Raw genomic sequence first — 18,029 nt, 5'->3', positions numbered from 1 at the left:
GGCTTTAATTTTTTCCTATTAGTTTCCTGTTTGTTAGTTATGAGTATCATCGGTAGACTGCTGAAGAAGAAAACAGCAGGATGAGGTAAAAGTATGCAGATTTAATGAGGTAGAAGTTTGAAGAGTGTACTTTTACCCTACCAAGAAACTAATGTAAACTTTTACTCCATAACCTGTACTTTGACTTGTATAGTCACTTCTGGTGCATTCACGTATTTTTTGCTGTTGTTTATTTTCCTTAGATGCCTCATTATTCACCTAAGGGAATTTAAATTAAAGTTTCTTTTCTGTAGTTTTTCTTTCATTGGGTAGTGGTCTTTTCAAACATAGCTACCTCTCAAACACACTTAGAATATAATCACATCTTCTGTAATAGCATTTTCTTTTCCGGAAACAGACCAAGGACATCAACTCAACTGCCATTAACACAGCTGCTCTACAATCAAGCCCTCAGCCTTATTGAAAATGGTAGCTCAATATGACAAGCATTAAAAGCTACCAGGTTTTCAGAGTCAGCCTCAAGGAAATGTCTCAAAACTGGCACCTCAGCCAATTCACAACTTTTTCATTGGAGGACAAGCAAGCAATAGAGCAGCACGATATTTCCCTTGATAAACATATTTTCAGCCTTAGTCTCAGGTCACTGCATCATTTACTTTTTCACATCAAATGAATTCACAACTGCGAATAGGAACTACCATCAGCTCTGGAATGGAATGACGACAATGAAAATTTGTGCCGGCCCACAACATGAATCCGGATTTCCTGCTTGTCATGAGTGGTTGTCTTACCATTTGGTTATCCGCGCACAACTCACAGCCAGACCCAAACTTCAATATGTTGTCAACCAAGTACTCGTACATCCATTATGTATATTCCCATACAGGTCAGACGTTGTAGTTGAAAGTCTCTTGCCCGGTATTGACAGATAAATACAATATTGCAGTGCCTGTGTTATTCTGATTACAATGCTTTGAACATGCATGCATGTCCAAAGGAACTTTGCATCACAATCGGAATAACACAGGCACTGCAATATTGTATTTACTTTTTCAGTTCACCAAAAAATAAATGAGTTCCTAATTTAACAATACAAGATGTGTCAAAATGTGTACACACACTTTGAACTGTCATAGAAAATTTATTTCTACAAGGATCAGTTTCTGGGAGAAAGTAATGTCATATTACTTCAACAGAGGGCAGCAGAAGTGTTGCTCTCACTAATCAACCCAGTTAGTGGCAAGGAAATAACTTCAACATGGCAGACAAATGTTTGAGCTTTGAAAGACAGAAGCAGCTGATTGAGTGGCACTGGAAGTTTCAGAATGTTGCTGGGGTTCAAAGATAGTAGAGAACTGATTAAGGTACAGAACCACCTTGAAGGTTCAAATTTCCATGCCTACAAGACAGATTTGAAGTTTATGGAACAGTGTGTGACATGTATAAAAGTCAATCAGAACAACTTCATTAGCTACAATTGATGAATCCTCTTTTGTGGTCTTGGAATTATTTCAGTGTTCACCCCAAAAAACTTTCAAGGCAAGGGGCACATGAGAGAAATGTAGGTGCCAGTAGTGTGCTACACATTCTGAAGGAAGACGTTTCATGTGTACATCTCAAGGCAGGTGCAAAATCTAAGTGACTGTGGTCCAGATTGAAGGTTACAATTTTGTTAATTGATTCAGGAGATGGTGAGACATGAAATAGGATTTATGGGTAGCATAATTTGGTTGGATAAAGTCCAGTGAAAACTTAATGGAACTGTCAATAGATGCAATTGTGTCTACTGGGTTGAAGATAATCTTCACATTACAATTGAAAGACTGTGAATGTGCCTAGTGTAAATGTATGGTGTGATTAGTCTGCAATGAGACTCATTGGGCCTTCCCATTTTGAAGGTAATGTAACTAGAGAAAAGTGCCTAACAACGCTTGATGGTTCCATATTCCCAGCCATTTGTGTATTATATGATAATGAAAAGTTTTGTTATCAACAAGATGACACACCACTACTCTGTCATAGGGATGTATGAGCATACCAAGATCAAAAATTGCCATGTCACTGGATAGGACTTCGGGGTCAAATCAAGTTTCCTCGATGCACTCCAGTCTTTACGCCGCTCAATTTCTTCTTATTGGGCACAGTACAAGATGAGGTGGACAAAGACAAACCACATAACCTGGACAAACTTTGGAATGGGATTCAAGTGGTGTGTGCAGAGATTCCATGTAAAATGTACAGAATCAGTAGTGACTTGTACTCAGAAATGTGCTGATGCTGAAGGCCACCATTTTGAGCATTAATCAGAAGGTGTAGTGTAATTTGAGTTATTAACAAGAATGACCTATGTTCCACTGAGGACGATCATGCTGGGGAAAAATGGTATTGTCTTTTATAAACATTTTAAGTAGTGGAAAAAATCCATTGTGCACACCCTGATCTGTGCAGATGGTTTGCATGCAGTGACAGAACACAGCAGCAGCAGCAAGATGTAATGTAGCAAGTGCAGTAGCACTTGTTGGATGTGGTTGTTTACGACTTGGTGACACCTCTTGAAGGTGTGACGAATACCTCTGAGAAAACAGACATACTACAATGGAAATGCTCAAGACAAATGACTGTAAATCTTAGTTCTTAAGTCGAATTTGATGCGATCAGACGTATTGATCAATGTGTTTTAGTTTATGCATTACTTATATTTATATCAGTCTTCATAAGTGATGTAAATAGCTGAAACAATAAGAAAGATTATTGTTGAAAACGTGTTTGTTATTCGGTCATGGGAAGTAGTGAGACACTCTCTTACAGCATCACCCTACCTGGATACGAAGTCAAGAAGAATAGGTTCACACAAGGCAATGGTATGGAGTAACCAGACCATGAGGACAAAAGCTAACAGGTGACCATATTGGAAGAAGAACAATCAAAAGTAATTTACACCACCTCACACTGATAGACCTGCCATACAGCGTTCCCTGCTCCTGGTGTTATAGGCAAGTTGCCGCAAACACACAAGAGGAGATGCAGCATTTTGCAACCTTAATGAAGGACAAAAAACTGTGGTGCTGGAAAGTAGAGTTTTGGTCAAAGTTTTTGGAATTATTTCGAAGAAATACTTGGTTACCTGGGCCAGCTCAAGAATCAACATTGTAACTTATACGAGTGAGCATACACTGTGTGGTAGCCCAAAATACCATCCAATGAAAACAGGTTAATAATATTCTGGGTAACATGAAGAAAGAAGAAATTTTTACAATCAGCAGACAAATAATTGTGGTTGTCTATACTAACTGAGACAACCATTACCAATGCAGGAAACGACATATTGCTATCCATAAAGAAGACACATCAAGTTGCAGACAGGCACAATTAAATGACTCTTACATAAAGATTTTGGCCACAGCCTCTCAGCAGTAAAAGAGAGACAGTCACCATACATACACACAAGCAAGCACACCTCATGCACACAAGACCGTCAACTCCAGCATCTCGCGTTGGAATGCAACTATCATGTGGGATGCAAGCAGCAATCTGGAGGGGGTGGAGAAGGGGAAGGGACAGTAATGTACAGGTGGGGAGAGAGACAAACGCTGTCTGGTGGAGAGTGCAGAGAGTAGATTGCCAACAGGTGCAGCATCAGGAGGCTGTGGGACAGAGAGGTTGGGGGAAAAGGAGCAAAATAGGACAGGAGTAGGGAAAGATGGGTGGAAGCACTGGCAGAGGGCTACAAATAAACAAGGTAGGAGATGAGAATGGGGAGGAGACGATAAAGATGGAGGGGGTGGAAACTGTTGGGTGGAGGGTGTGAGTACAGTATGTTACTACAGGTGAGGCCAGGATAATTACAGGAGTGAAGAATGTGTTGTGAGGATAACTCCCATCTGCACAGTTCAGAAAAGCTGATGGTGTAGGAAAGGATCCAGATGGCTTGGGAAGTGAAGCAATCACTGAAATCAAGTGTGTTATGTTCAGCTGCATGTTGTGCTACAGGGTGACCTACTTTGCTCTTGGCCACAGTTTTGCTGTTCACCAGTGAACAGATGCTTGGTAGTCATACCAATATAAAAAACTGTGCAATGATTGCAACAGAGCTTATAAATGACATTTCTGTTTTCACAGGTGGCCTGGGCCATGATGGGGGAGGATAAACCTGTAACAGGACTGGACTAGGTAGTGCTGGACGCATGGGTTGGGCAGGTTTCGCACCTGGGCCTTCGAGAAGGATATGATCCTTATGGAAGGGACTAGGATGTTGTGGAGGTTGGGTGGGTGGTGGAACACCACTTTAAGAGGGATGGAAAGTATCTCGTGTAGGATGTCCCTTGTTTCAGGGCATGATGATAGGTAATCAAAGCCCTGGAGAAGGATGTGGTTCAGTTGTTCCAGTCCAGGGTGGTACTGGGTGATGAAGGGGACACTCCTTTGTGGCTGGTTCTTCGGATTGGTGGGAGAATTGGGGGTGTGTGGAGAAATGGCATGGGAGGTCTTTTGCGGACTAGGTCTGGGGTATAGTGCCTGTCTGTAAGGCCTTGGTGAGACCCTCAGCATACTGAGCAAGGGAGTTTTTGTCACTGCAGATATGCTATTCCCAGGAGGCCATGCTGTATGGGAGGGATTTTTTGGCTGTGGCCAAAAGCTTTATGTAAGTGTCATTTAATTGTACCTGTCTGCAACTTGACATGTCTTCTTTATGGTAAGTAGCAATCTGACTTTTCCTACATTGTTAATTGTTGTCTCAGTTAGTGCAGACAACCACGATTATTTGTCTGCTAGTTGTGAAAGAGATGACAACTGTCAAAATGCAGGTACTATTGGTGACCAGTTGGTTTAATGTGGACAGACATGTGGATGTAGCCATCACAGGGAAGGAGGTCAACATCAAAGGAGGTGGCATGCCGGGTTAAGGAGGACCACACGATGTGGATGGGAGAGAAGGTGTTGAAATGGTTCAAATGGCTCTGAGCACTATGGGACTTAACATCTGAGGTCATCAGTCCCCTAGAACTTAGAACTACTTAAACCTAACTAACCTAAGGACATCACACACATCCATGCCCGAGGCAGGATTCGAACCTGTGACCACAGCAGTCGCGTGGTTCCAGACTGAAGCACCTAGAACTGCTCAGCCACAGAAGGTGTTGAGATTGTGAAGGGACTAAGATAGGGTGCCTTGGTCCTGTGTCCAGATCTTGAGGATATCATCAGTAAAGATGAACCAGGCTAGGGGTCTGGTGTTTTGGGAGACTAGGAAGGTCTCCTCTAGATGTCCCATAAAAAGATTGGCATAGGTGGGTGCTATGCTGGTGCCCATGACTGTGCTGCAGATTTATTTATATAACTTCCTTTCAAATGAGAAATAGTTGTGGGTTAGGATGAAGTTAGTAAGGTGCATGAGGGATGATGTAGCAGGTTTAGAGTCTGAGGGACGCTGGCAAAAACAGTGTTCAACAGCGGTAAGACCATAGACATGAGGGATGTTGGTGTATAGGGAGTGGCATCAACAGTGACGAGTAGGGCTCCAGGAGGTAAAGGGGTGGGGATGGTGAAGAGTCGGTGAAGGAAGTGGTTGGTGTTATTGACATAGGAGGCTAGATTATGGGCAATTGGTTGTAGTTGTTGGTCAATGAGGGCTGAAATTCTTTCAGTGGGGGCACAATAACCAGCCACAATCGAGCATCCAGGAGTGTTTGGTTGGTGTATTTTGGGAGCATGTAGAAAATGCATTGCGGGATGGCATAGGGATGTGGAGGGAAATTGATTCAGGGGAGATCTTCTGGAAAGGGCCTAAGGGTTTAGACAGAGACTGGAGTCTGTGTTTGACTTTTGGGATGGGATCGTCCTGGCAGAGTTTATAGGTGGAGGAGTCATAATTGGCTGAGGCCTTCTGCAAGGTAGTCACTGTGGCTCATAGCAACAGTGGTGAAATCTTTGTTTGCAGGTAGGATTATTAGGTTAGGATTTGTTTTGAGGTTGTGTATGGCTGTCCTTTCTTCTACTGAAAGGTTGATGTTCTGAGGGAGGGACCTGGGAAAGGATGGTGAGGCTAAGCTGGAGATAGGGAGTTTCTGGAAGGTGACCAGCATGGAATTATGGTGGTTTTAGTTGGAGGGACTGGCAGCAAAGAATTTCTTCCAGGGATCGGGAGAAGGAGAGTAGGTCTTTGACAAGTCCAGCATGGTTAAATTTGGGTGTAGGGCTAAAGATGAGCTCTTGGGATAGGACTGAAACTTCTATGGAGCTGAGGATTTTGGTGGGAAGGTTAACAACAGTGTTATGGGAATGTTTTGGGTCTGGAGGGGAGTTTTTGGGGATGTTGCAAGTTAAAAAGGTCAGCTTGGCAGGGTTTAGCTGCTACGAGGGGTGGACGAGGAGGAACACTGTTGGTACAATAGGTGTTGGATAGTGGTGCCCGAGGCATTAGTAGGATGTTAGCAGGTTGGATAACTTATGGAGGAGGTGTCTGGGATGCTCCTCCAGGTGCTGGAGAGCAAGGGATTCAATCTCAGAGATGTGATGTATGGAGTAGGGATTTCAGACTAGTAATATACAGTGGAGGGAGCAGAGATGGTTCTGGGATGCCTGTGCCATGGAGATGTGTTTTTGCAGAACCAGGTTTCTGAGGGCCAGGGATTAGCCGAATCTGGGAAGGTGTAGATTATTATGAAAGGAGGGGCAGGATCCAGAGAAAGGAATCTTTACAGTTAGGTCATTTGGAAGGATTCCATGGTCTAGACACCATTTAAGAAACAGGATGTGGGACTGGGTTTTAGCAAGGGAAAGGGATACTTTTCTGAACTGGTGCAGAAAGATGGAGCAAGAGTCCATTGTGGCAGGAATGGTAATGGAAACAGGAATGAACAGAAATGGGAAAAATAGGTGTTGATGGTTGTGAGAGGAGTTGGATAAGCGAAAAAGACACGTAACAATGCGTAAAACATCCAGCTCCTCTCACATCCATCAACACCTATTTTTCCCATTTCTGCTCATTCCTGTTTCCTTTACACCATTCCTGCCACAATGGACTCTTGCTCCATCTTTCTGCATTAGTTCAGAAAAGTATCCCTTTCCCTGGCTTAAACCCAGTCCAGTCCCACATCCTGATTCTTAAATGGTGCCTAGACCATGGAATCCCTCCAATTGACCTAACTGTGAAGATTCGTTTCTCTGGATCCTGCCCCTCCTTTCATAATGACCTACACAAAAATATGCTCAGAAATGTAAAAATACACACAAAAATGTACAAATTTGCAAAAATACAATATAGCTCCAAAAGTTTCTTTGTGGATAACTAGAACTGTCAATTCTTTGAAGTGTTAACATTATATAACGTGTTTCTTACTAAATATAGATGTATATGTTATCTATGGATGGATTTGAGGTTCGCCGATGACATTGTAATTCTGTCAGAGACAGCAAAGGACTTGGAAGAGCAGTTGAACGGAATGGATAGTGTCTTGGAAGGAGGATATAAGATGAACATCAACAAAAGCAAAACGAGGATGATGGAATGTAGTCGAATTAAGTCGAGTGATCCTGAGGGAATTAGATTAGGAAATTAGACACTTAAAGTAGTAAAGGAGTTTTGCTATTTGGGGAGCAAAATAACTGATGATGGTCAAAGTAGAGGGGATATAAAATGTAGGCTGGCAATGGCAAGGAAAGCGTTTCTGAAGAAGAGAAATTTGTTAACATTGAGTATAGATTCAAGTGTCAGGAAGTCATTTCTGAAAGTATTTGTATGGAGTGTAGCCATGTATGAAAGTGAAACATGGACGATAAATAGTTTGGACAAGAAGAAAATAGAAGCTTTTGAAATGTGGCGCTACAGAAGAATGCTGAAGATAAGATGGGTAGATCACATACCTAATGAGGAAGTGTTGAATAGGACTGGGGAGAAGAGGAGTTTGTGGCACAACTTGACTAGAAGAAGGGATCGATTGGTAGGACATGTTCTGAGGCATCAAGGGATCACCAATTCAGTACTGGAGGGCAGCGTGGGGGGTAAAAATCGAAGAGGGAGACCAAAAGATGAATACACTAAGCAGATTCAGAAGGATGTAGGTTGCAGTAGGTACCGGGAGATGAAGAAACTTGCACAGGATAGAGTAGCATGGAGAGCTGCATCAAACCAGTCTCAGGACTGAAGACCACAACAACAACAACATGTTATCTATGTGTACTGTTACGTATAAATGGGATATTACAGTTTTTTAAGAAGAACAATGAAAAATTGTAGGGTTTCTATTGGTTTTACATGGGGGGGTTCTTTATGGGCAGTTGATAGAGATGACAAATGACAGATCTACCTGTGATGATATAACATGGACAAATGGAAATAATTTTCATGCTATACGCATATTGTGAATTCAAGAAAACGGTGGCCTGTATTGCATGCTGTGTAAAGGAACCTAGGGAGAGGTCCTGCAGTTAGGTAAATCCACAGAGGGATAACCTAAACCATTTTTGGTAGAGAATGAGTAGGGGACACTATCATCTGAAAGGAAGAATAGTTGTACAGAATCTACCAATAGAAAGGATTGAACTCAGTTATTAAGGTTGGAGAAGACATGTTGAATGACAATTGGTCACTTTGTTGAAGGAGTATCCAAACAGAGAACAGGGAGCACAAAAGGAAGGAGAAAAGACTGGTGGGTAAGCTGGCAGAGAGAGGATGACACGATGAGGGTGAGGTGATATAAACTGGATGGAGGTGATAGGACAGATTGGATGGAAACTGTTGGGTGGAGGCTGTGTGGATACTAGGTTACCATAGGTTGAGATGGGGATGATTTTGGGAGTGCAGATTGTGTTGTAAGAATAACTCCCTTCTCTGCAGTTCAGAAAAGCTGTTGGGGGATGGTAGGATCCAGATGGCCTGTGTTATGAAGCAGCCTTTAAAATCAAGTATGTTATATTCAGTTACATGTTGTGCCACAGGGTGGTCCACATTGGTCTCAGCCACAGTTTAGTGGTGGCCATTCACCCTGGTGGACAGCTGATAGGTAGTCATACCAATATAAAGAGCTGTGCAATGATTGAGTGTGACAAAGCTTCTTTCACAGGTGGCCCAGCCTCTGATGGTGCGGGATAAGCCTGTGACAGGACTGGAATAGGAGGTGCTGGGTGAGTGGAGTGGGCAGGTCTTGCACCTGGGTCTTCGACAGGGATATGATCCCTTTCACTAGAGGCTGGGATTGAGAGTGCTTAGGTATGGACTAGGATGTTATGGAGATGAGTGGGTGATGGAACACCATTTTAGTAGGGATAGGAAGGATCCTGGGTAGGTTTTCCCTCATTTCAGGCCGTGATGACAGATAAAGTTCTGATGAATTGTGTGGTCCAGTTGTTACAGTCCAGGATGGTATTGGATAATGAGATGGGCCCTCCTTTGTAGCTGATTCTTGAGGATGGTGGGAGGGGAGGAGTATATATATATATATATATATATATATATGTGTGTGTGTGTGTGTGTGTGTGTGTGTGTGTGTGTGGATATGGCAAGTAAAATCTGTTAAAAGACTGGGCCTAGGGGATAGTGCCTCTCTGTTAGGCCTTTGTGAGATCTTCAACATACTGAGCAAGGCAGTTCTCATCACTGAAGATACACCATCCATGGATGGCTACGCTGCTTGGGAGCAACTGTTTTGGCGTGGAAAGAATGGCAACTGTTGAAATGCAGGTACTGTTGGTGCTTGATGGGTTCAGTGTGGACAGAGGTGTACATGAAGCCATCAGAGAGAAGGAGGTCAATGTCCAAGAAGGTGGCACACTTGGTTGAGGAGGACCAGGTGAAATGGATGAGTAGGGGATGTTGAGTTGCGAAGGAATGAGGATAAGGTGTCTTGGCCTAGAGACCAGATCATGAATATATCATCAATAAACCTGAACCAGACCATGGATTTTGGTTTTAAAGAGGATATGAAGGTTTCCTCTAAATGGCCCAAAGACAAGTTAGCATAGGAGGGTTATGCGGGTGCCCACTGGCTGTGCTGTGGATTTGGTCCTAACTTGTTTTTCCAAGTATTTATTTATAATCCTTTCATTTTCTTCAGTTGGTCATAAAAGTACACACTGTGTAATGATACCCCACGCCCACATACTGTTACCTCTCAGTGTGGGGTAAAAATATGAAAAATTATTTTTTAATGAAACTTTTACTGCTCGTCTAATAATAATTGGATGACAGTGAAACTTTTTCACAATGTTACCAAGGTGTTGCAGGCATAACTGATATAATATTGCTGCAAGTTTTTTTTTTTTTTTTTAATTTAGTAAAAGAAAAAATACATACTTTTACCCTTACCTACCCTACTTGATGATATGAAGAATTATCACTATCTTCAAGAAAGGTGATCACGGTGCATGTGAGGACTACCATGGTATATTACTATTGTCAACTGCAGGCAGAATTCTTGCAAAAATCTATTAAATCACCTCCAAATTTGTTCAGAGAGGGTTTTACCTGAATCTCAGTGTGGTTTCCAAACCTCTAAAGCCACAACACACATGACCTTCTGTGCTAGAGAACTCAAGGAAAAATGCAGAGAGCAAAAGAAACCTCTATGTTTAGTTTCCTATGGCCCGGAAGAAACCTTAGATTCCATACCTAGATCTTCCATGTGGACTGTACTGAGACACTTTGGATGTCCTTAACGCTGTGTGGAATAAATACAAGCTCTTCATAATGATGTGTCTGGGCAGACTCTTCACAGTATCTCTGCAATGGATTTTTTCTTTGCATTGTAAATGGCTGCCACACAGTATGAACCATCTGCAAGCAACCAAGGCATGGAGATTAAATTAAGTTTTGACAGAGGTCCCTTCAGTCTGGCAAGACTTACTCATAAAGATGTGCCCAGTTTACCTGGGCTACAGAATACTGATGACACCACCACATCATCTTACCTAACACCTGCAGAGTTACAGCATTCAATCAACTGCTATAAAACTGCATGTGATGGCTTTGGTCTTACCATCAGTGCAGAAAAAAACAAAAGAATTCACTCACACATTCTGCACCAGGATTAACTCTTCCTGAATTCAGTATCCCCATTTCAGACACGACATTGGAGCAGGTTGATCACTTTTCATATTTTAGAAGCTTCTTGTCTAAATGGTGTACCTGTAAATTCAATGGCTGCTTCACTACCTGAGTCATCTGCATGGGAGTTAACCTTACAACACATTCTCCACTCCCATAATTTTCCCAGCCTCAAACTACAGTAACAACTGTAATTATCCTGGCATCAACCTATGGTAACATACTGTCCCCACACACTCTGTCCTATCATCTCCTCCCCATTGTTGTCTCCCATCCTCTATATCTTTCCCCGCTCCTCTCCTTTTTTCCCCACTTCCCTGCTCTACAACTTCCTGACACTTTGCCTGTTGGCATTCTAGCAAACACTGTCAGACAGTTTTTGTCACTCCCGCCACCCTAAACTACTATCTCTTCCCATTCCCCGTCCTCCTCCACACTGTCGCTTGCATCCAAAGTGATAGCTGCATTCCCGCCCGAGCTGCTGGTATTGGCGAACATCTGTGCATGACGTGTGCTTACTTGGGTGTATAAGTGGCGTATGTGTTTCTCCTTTGCTGATGAAGGCTGTGGCCAAAAGCTTTGTGTAAGTGTCTTTTAATTGTGCCTCTCTGCAACTTAATTGTCTTCTTTACGGTAAGTAGCAATCCATCTTTTCCTACATTGTTGTACATTAGGTATAACGGTCTGATGTAGTGCATTTGTTAAAATACTAACTTCAGATTTGAAAGAATGTACACTCATGCTCTGTCCAGCCACCCTGGAATACGAAGTGTGATTGGAACGTTTTAAGAATGGATCCACTACTGCTTACTGGTTTGGCGGCAGGTACATGAAGGGTGGGGAGTGAGTCATTGCCTTGTCCTTGAACACCCGCTGACAGGAAAGTGTGTTTCCTTTATTCAGTTTGTTGTGGCAGCAGGTTGAGTGCGGGTCTGTTGGGGCTTGTTGCCAGATTCTGTCTGCGTGAAAATAAACGTAAAAATGGGGCAACGAGTTAGTGTGAAATTTTGTTTTAAAACCACGAAATCAGCTTCTGAGACTTACAAATTATTAAAAACAGCTTTTGGAGATAACTGTATGAGCCAGTCAAATGTTTTTGTCTAGTTCAACAGATTTAAAAATGCCCACAAGCCATTTGAAGATAAACCATGGTCCGGGTGTCCTTCCACCTCAAAAATGAATGAAAATGTTGTGAAAGTTCGCGACTTAGTGCACTTTGATTGTAGACTTACAATTAGGGAGATAGCTGATGAACTTAATTTAAGTTTCTATGCAGTTCAGTCAATTTTAACTGAAGATCTGAACATGCAGCATGTGTCCGCAAAATTCATTCCAAAAGTATTGTCAAGTAACCACCGACAATACCGACTTCAAGTGTGCCAAGAACTGATTAATCAGACTAAAAATGACCCAGATTTGTTTAATAGGGTAATTACAGGCGACAAATTGTGGGTATATGGATATGATCCTGAAACCAAAGTGCAGTCTTCGCAGTGGAAGACTCCAGGTTCACCACGACCAAAAAAATCAGGGCAAAGTCGGTCGAAGGTGAAGACAATGTTGGTGATTTTTTCTGATTCTACCAGTATCGCGCATCATGAATTTACCCCTGGAGGACAGACAGTTAACCAGGAATACTACAAATGTGTCCTTGAACGTTTGCGCGAAAAGGTGCGCAAGAAAAGGCCTGCATTGTGGAACAAGAGTTGGGTGCTACACCATAACAATGCTCCGGCTCATTGCGCCAAATTCAAAATTCCTATGCTTCCACAACTGCCATATTCCGCTGATTTGGCCCCTGCAGACTTCTACCTGTTTCCTAAACTGAAATTTTCACTGAAAGGGAAGCAATTTGACACATCCAGGCAAATAAGGAAAGTATCCTTAACACACTTCAGGAAAAAAATTTCCAGGAATGTTTCCAAAAGTGGAAGCACCGTTGGAGTCGGTGTGTTCAGTCAGAAGGGGACTATTTTGGAGGTGATACATCACAGTAGCATGTAAGTACCACCATTGTACAATTACAAGCCCATTCTTAAAACTTTCCCATCACACCTCGTAGATTTTCCTAAATAACTTCTGGAAATGACAGAGTGATTGTTTTAAGGAGACTATTACCAACATCCTATTCTGTCCTCACTTCATTAAATGTGTGCACACTTATATGTCTGCATATATACTAATGTTTTCCTTGTGTTGACAGATACATTGGACATATAAATTGCTGATAATGATATGATGCATCTGCACACAATTGAAAATTGCCATCTCCCATCATCATTACTCTAGCCATCTAACTTACTTTCTCACTGCATAACAGCAGAACAATGCAAGGTCAGTGCCACTTCCTGTTTTGTGAACTACCAGCAATTTTTGAAAAAAAAAAAAAAATGGAAATTTATAAACTGGCCAGTTTTCTAAATGAGTTTCAATGAAACATATAGGCCCAAATTTTGTTTCTATCCTCCCATATGTTAAGCCCTTTGGACAACATTCCCAACCAGTTTTATTGGATTAGGGGAAAGGACTTATGAATCCGAAAAACCTTTATCCACAGAGGATATTTGGTTTTGTCTTTTGATGGATATTTTTGGGTTATAATCTGCCTTAAAACAGGTACAATTTTTACTTCAAGTACAAGATGTCATAGTGAAGTTTCAGAGTCCATGTTTGGTTAGTGACCAAGGTCATTTTGGCTGTACCAAATACTGAATACATGATTTTTATGCACAGACTTGAGACCCATGTTGTGTGACAACACCCCATGGTCTCTTGTGGAGGAAAACCTAGCCAAAAGCTCTTCCTCAATTTCCTTATCTCTGGATGAATGGTCACGTCCTGTGAACATTTGCTCCTTCATCGCCATATGGAAAAGGACTTTCAGACACCTATGGGGCAGTACTAACCTTATTAATCTTCAGGTATGATGCCAAAAATCACTCACTGTTCTTCTGTTAATTTCTTTCACTTCTTCTGCTCCTCATAGATAGGTTACTGACTTCAGTTTCTTAATTGTTGCTCAACAGTTGCTACTCTGTGTTGCACCCTCTCACAAATAAATCAACATCACTTTTTTAAATTTCTTCTTAGGTTATTTACCCTAAGGTAACTGCCTGATCCTAGTCAAAATCTTAACTGCTCCCCTGCCCGTGCACATATGTCTTTTATCTTCAAGATGGTTCATCAACGGTAGGACTATTAATATCACTAGGTCAAAGTTATTTTGGTAACGTAAGGCTATTACAAAATCTGCATGGATAACATAACAGCAACTGATCAATGTACTGTTCTAAGTAAAGCAAGAGTGTGTTTTGAAATTTTGTAGTAGTGCTTGCCTTTCCTCTCTTGAATCTTAGAGCATGTTGAATAGTTGTTTCACCATTGGATAATATAAGTGACAGGAGAGTTCAGCTTCATCTCGCTCCTGAGATAAGCCAGTGAATGTATGTGCCATGCAGAAGCATGCACTTTCACTCGTGCTATGACTTTGTACCAACACAAAGATTCATTTAATATTGGTATTGTGAAGCTTATGCAGTAGGTGGTAGATTTGTGATACCAGGAAATTACAAGGATAGCACTAGACCAATGCCTCTCGTAATAAAATATTTTAAAAATTGTTAGGTTGTAATTTTTTACACTTTATTGTTTAGAAAGCAATTTTCATGTGGTTCGTGATTACACACTTATTCCCTGAAGAAATACTTTTTTAAAGATATATTCAAAATTGAAAACTTATGAAACCCACATCACTTTACATGTGGCAAGGGCCTTATCACCAATACACATGCTCTATGAACAGCTTCTATTCCTTTCTGTCAACTGCACTGTTTGTCCATTTGGTTTCAATGTTCCTCCTAGCTGTGTCCTCTCAAATGTTTTCTTGCCACCTAATACTGGGTCTCTTGTTTCATCTACTGTTGTGCAGAATGATAGTTAGGTAGTCCATTTTCCGCCATTCTTGTTATATGGGATGCCCATGTCATTTTTCCCTTCTTCGGCACTTTGATGATGTAACAGTGTTTGTACAGCTCTCTTAATTCTTCATTTTTTCCCTTCTTATCCTCCAGTCCATATTATTTTCATTATATACAGATCCAAAAACTTTCCTTAGCATTTTTCTTTCAAATATTAACTCTTTTTCTTGATATTTCTTTTGATATATTAATGATTCACATCCATATAATGCTACTGGTTGACTGATACAAACATGTTTCGAAGTTAGCACTAAGTACTCTTTTCTTTAGGTTTTCACTAAAATTAAAAAGTGTTTTGTTTACTGTTGCTAGACAGGCATATATTTCTAACCATTTTATTATTGTTACTAAAAAGACTCCCTAAGTACTTGACACAGTCAAGTGTCTTGAAAGTGAATCCACCAACAGCCATAGGTGCATCACTTTGGATTTTCGTATATGACCAGATATTCTGTCTTTTCTTTGTTAATATGTAATCACGTTTTTTCAACGATTTTGAATCATTCTCATTAATTCTGTTTTGGAACTATTTAAAAATGCTGTATCATCTGCATAGGCAAGTTCAGTAATGTTCACCTCCTGCAGTTGGATCCCTTGTGGATTAGTTTTAGTAACTTCTCTATTGATCTTGTCTGCAACATGGTTAAATAAAATGGGTGAAATGGTGCTCCTTGTCTCAATCCAGTGAACACCTTAAAATTTTCAGTTTCTCCCACAGTTATCTTTGTCCACATAAGGTTTCCATCTACTCACATTTTAACTATTTTGATTAACTCTGGCAGTATATCAAATTCCTTCATTGTATTTAAGAGTGCCTGTTGGTGTATGCTGAAATAGGCTTTTTGAAATCTAGAAATAATATGTGGACATCTACAATGAATTGCCATCCTTTCTAAGTTATTTGTCTTAAGAGACAATAAATGATGTAATGTAAATCTATTTCTGTAGGAACAGCGTTGGTCGTCCACAATTTGTTCTTCATTTATTGGGATCAGCTCGTTTAAAAGGCAGATTGATAGGATTTTGTAAGACACATATTAAAGCAGTTCCTCTATAGTTATCACACACAAAGGGATTATTCTTCTTAAATATGGGGCATATAATTGCATTTTTCCAGCTGTGGGTATACATTCTGTCTTTAAAATTATAAGTAAAAAATATTAGTAATTTTTTTAGGATTGACCTGCCTCATCTGAAATCCCTTTTTCTCTACTGTGCAAACATCCATCTTCTTTCTTTAAATTTTATAATTCAGCAAATGCAGGGTCCGTCACAGGAATCACATAGTTCTCAAATAAGATGTATTTAGTTTTGCTTAAAAAATATTTTTATTTATAAGAATACATAGCGAATGTTGGATATTTGTTTTGTTTATGGTTTGAAAATCACGCCACTCAGATGTTGGCCATTTTATGTTTATCGAAGATTGTAGCCAGCCCCAAAAACTCCGAGTAGTGTCAGTTAACATCTCACATGGAATACATTTCCATCTTTAGACCTTCAAGGCAGTGTGGCTTGTTAACACACATCGGAACTTGAGGTATTCACACAAAAATAAATTACATAAGCTTATATCTTGGGAGCGAGGTGGCCAGTGAAGACTGCCATACCTAGAGATTAGGTGGCTTGGAAACCGATCCTGTACAGAAAGCCTTTGAATTAGCTGTGTGTGCTGCTGCACAATCTTGAAGAAACCATACTCTCCCCATTGTTCATCTGTGAGGTAGAAGTTCTGGGGAGAAATAGTTTTGGATCTTCATAATGCAGCCTTGTGAGTTAACAGTCATAGTGGTGTTGTTTTCCAAAACAAAGTACAAACCATACTGCAGATAAGGTCTTAGGTTCAATCCCTGGTCATTCCTAGGATTTATATCTTTCTTGCCATTTCTCTCATCTCTGGCAATGTTTGTTAATCTGAAAAAGGAAAAGTTCACTGTGGTTCAGAATCCAAGTTAAATAGTAGGTCCCCCTATAATGGCCTAGATAGCACAGAGGAAAGCACCAGCATACCAACTTGAATAGGACTAAGCACAGTAACGCACTTCATTGCTGAAGTCACCTTTTGGTTTGAGGACAACATAACTGTACTTTACATAACAAGATATTATAAATATGAAACTTGAATTTCTAGATAAATCTTGGAGGGTTTTACTAAAACACAGAGAGGAATGTGTGCATTTTAAAATCTGCTCCACATAATAGAGCTTGATATTACTACCATTTTCAGGATAGTCAGTAGTTAAGTGAAATGAGTCATCGTCTAAAGAGTATGTATTTCCTATCATTTCTGCTTTCTATGTCATATTTTAACATTTTGTAAGAGCTTTCCTATGTGCATCTCCAAATATGAATAATGACCATGCCACAGTCAGTCCACATTAAGTACTCCATGATAAAAGTTCCCGTTACACAGTCACTGAGTAAGGTTCCTGTAGTCACTTGCCACTCATATGCTTTAAGTTAGACTTCTTGGAGTCTCTATGCATTCTTGACCTGTTTGTGGTAACAGTGGAACATTCTAATGTCAAGCTGATTATCAAGAATTTGTTCTGTGACAATAAAGGTGCTTTAATTGAAAATTAACTTTGATGGTGTCAGCTTGATAATTCAACAACTATTTAAGCGTCTAGCAGTTCATCTAATGGACACTAAATGAAGACTATGATTGTGGGTAGTAATGCCCCAAATCAACCTGTCTTCCCTGGTCTGAATATATTTCAAGGTTCTAGTGAGAGCCACCAACGTGTCAGTAAAAATGATACATGTGCAAGGCAAATATTGCTGTTCATTCCACGTTCGTTGTTGTGCACAAATGCATAACCATCTGTTTCACTGTTACTTGATTGGTTTATTTTTTAGATCTACTGCTTGCAAGTTGTAGTGCTTCATCAACTACTGTACAGAGAAACTGTGAATGAGAGTGTGAGTTTCCCTCATAACCTTGGAATAGGTAGAAACTTGTCAAAAACCAAACTCCTATGCCTTATCTCCAACCCATCTACCACTCCTCT

At 40.7% G+C, this 18,029-nt stretch overlaps 1 protein-coding gene across 1 annotated transcript in view; it reads right to left on the bottom strand.

Moving 5' to 3' along the window:
* Window positions 1–16,426: 16,426 nt before the first annotated feature.
* The window catches only part of LOC126457749 (arf-GAP domain and FG repeat-containing protein 1), a 120,442-nt gene continuing 118,839 nt past the window's right edge, over window positions 16,427–18,029 (bottom strand). The window contains exon 11 of the mRNA XM_050094297.1: window positions 16,427–16,932. Coding sequence (XP_049950254.1) covers window positions 16,909–16,932 — 24 coding nt within the window. The 3' untranslated portion in view covers window positions 16,427–16,908. The remainder of the gene's footprint in view (window positions 16,933–18,029) is intronic.

This window comes from Schistocerca serialis, chromosome 2, assembly GCF_023864345.2.
Source record: "Schistocerca serialis cubense isolate TAMUIC-IGC-003099 chromosome 2, iqSchSeri2.2, whole genome shotgun sequence".
NCBI classification, from domain to species: Eukaryota; Metazoa; Arthropoda; class Insecta; order Orthoptera; family Acrididae; genus Schistocerca; species Schistocerca serialis.
The sequence above is the reverse complement of the archived record's forward strand: the minus strand, read 5'-3'. Positions and strand labels throughout refer to the sequence as shown.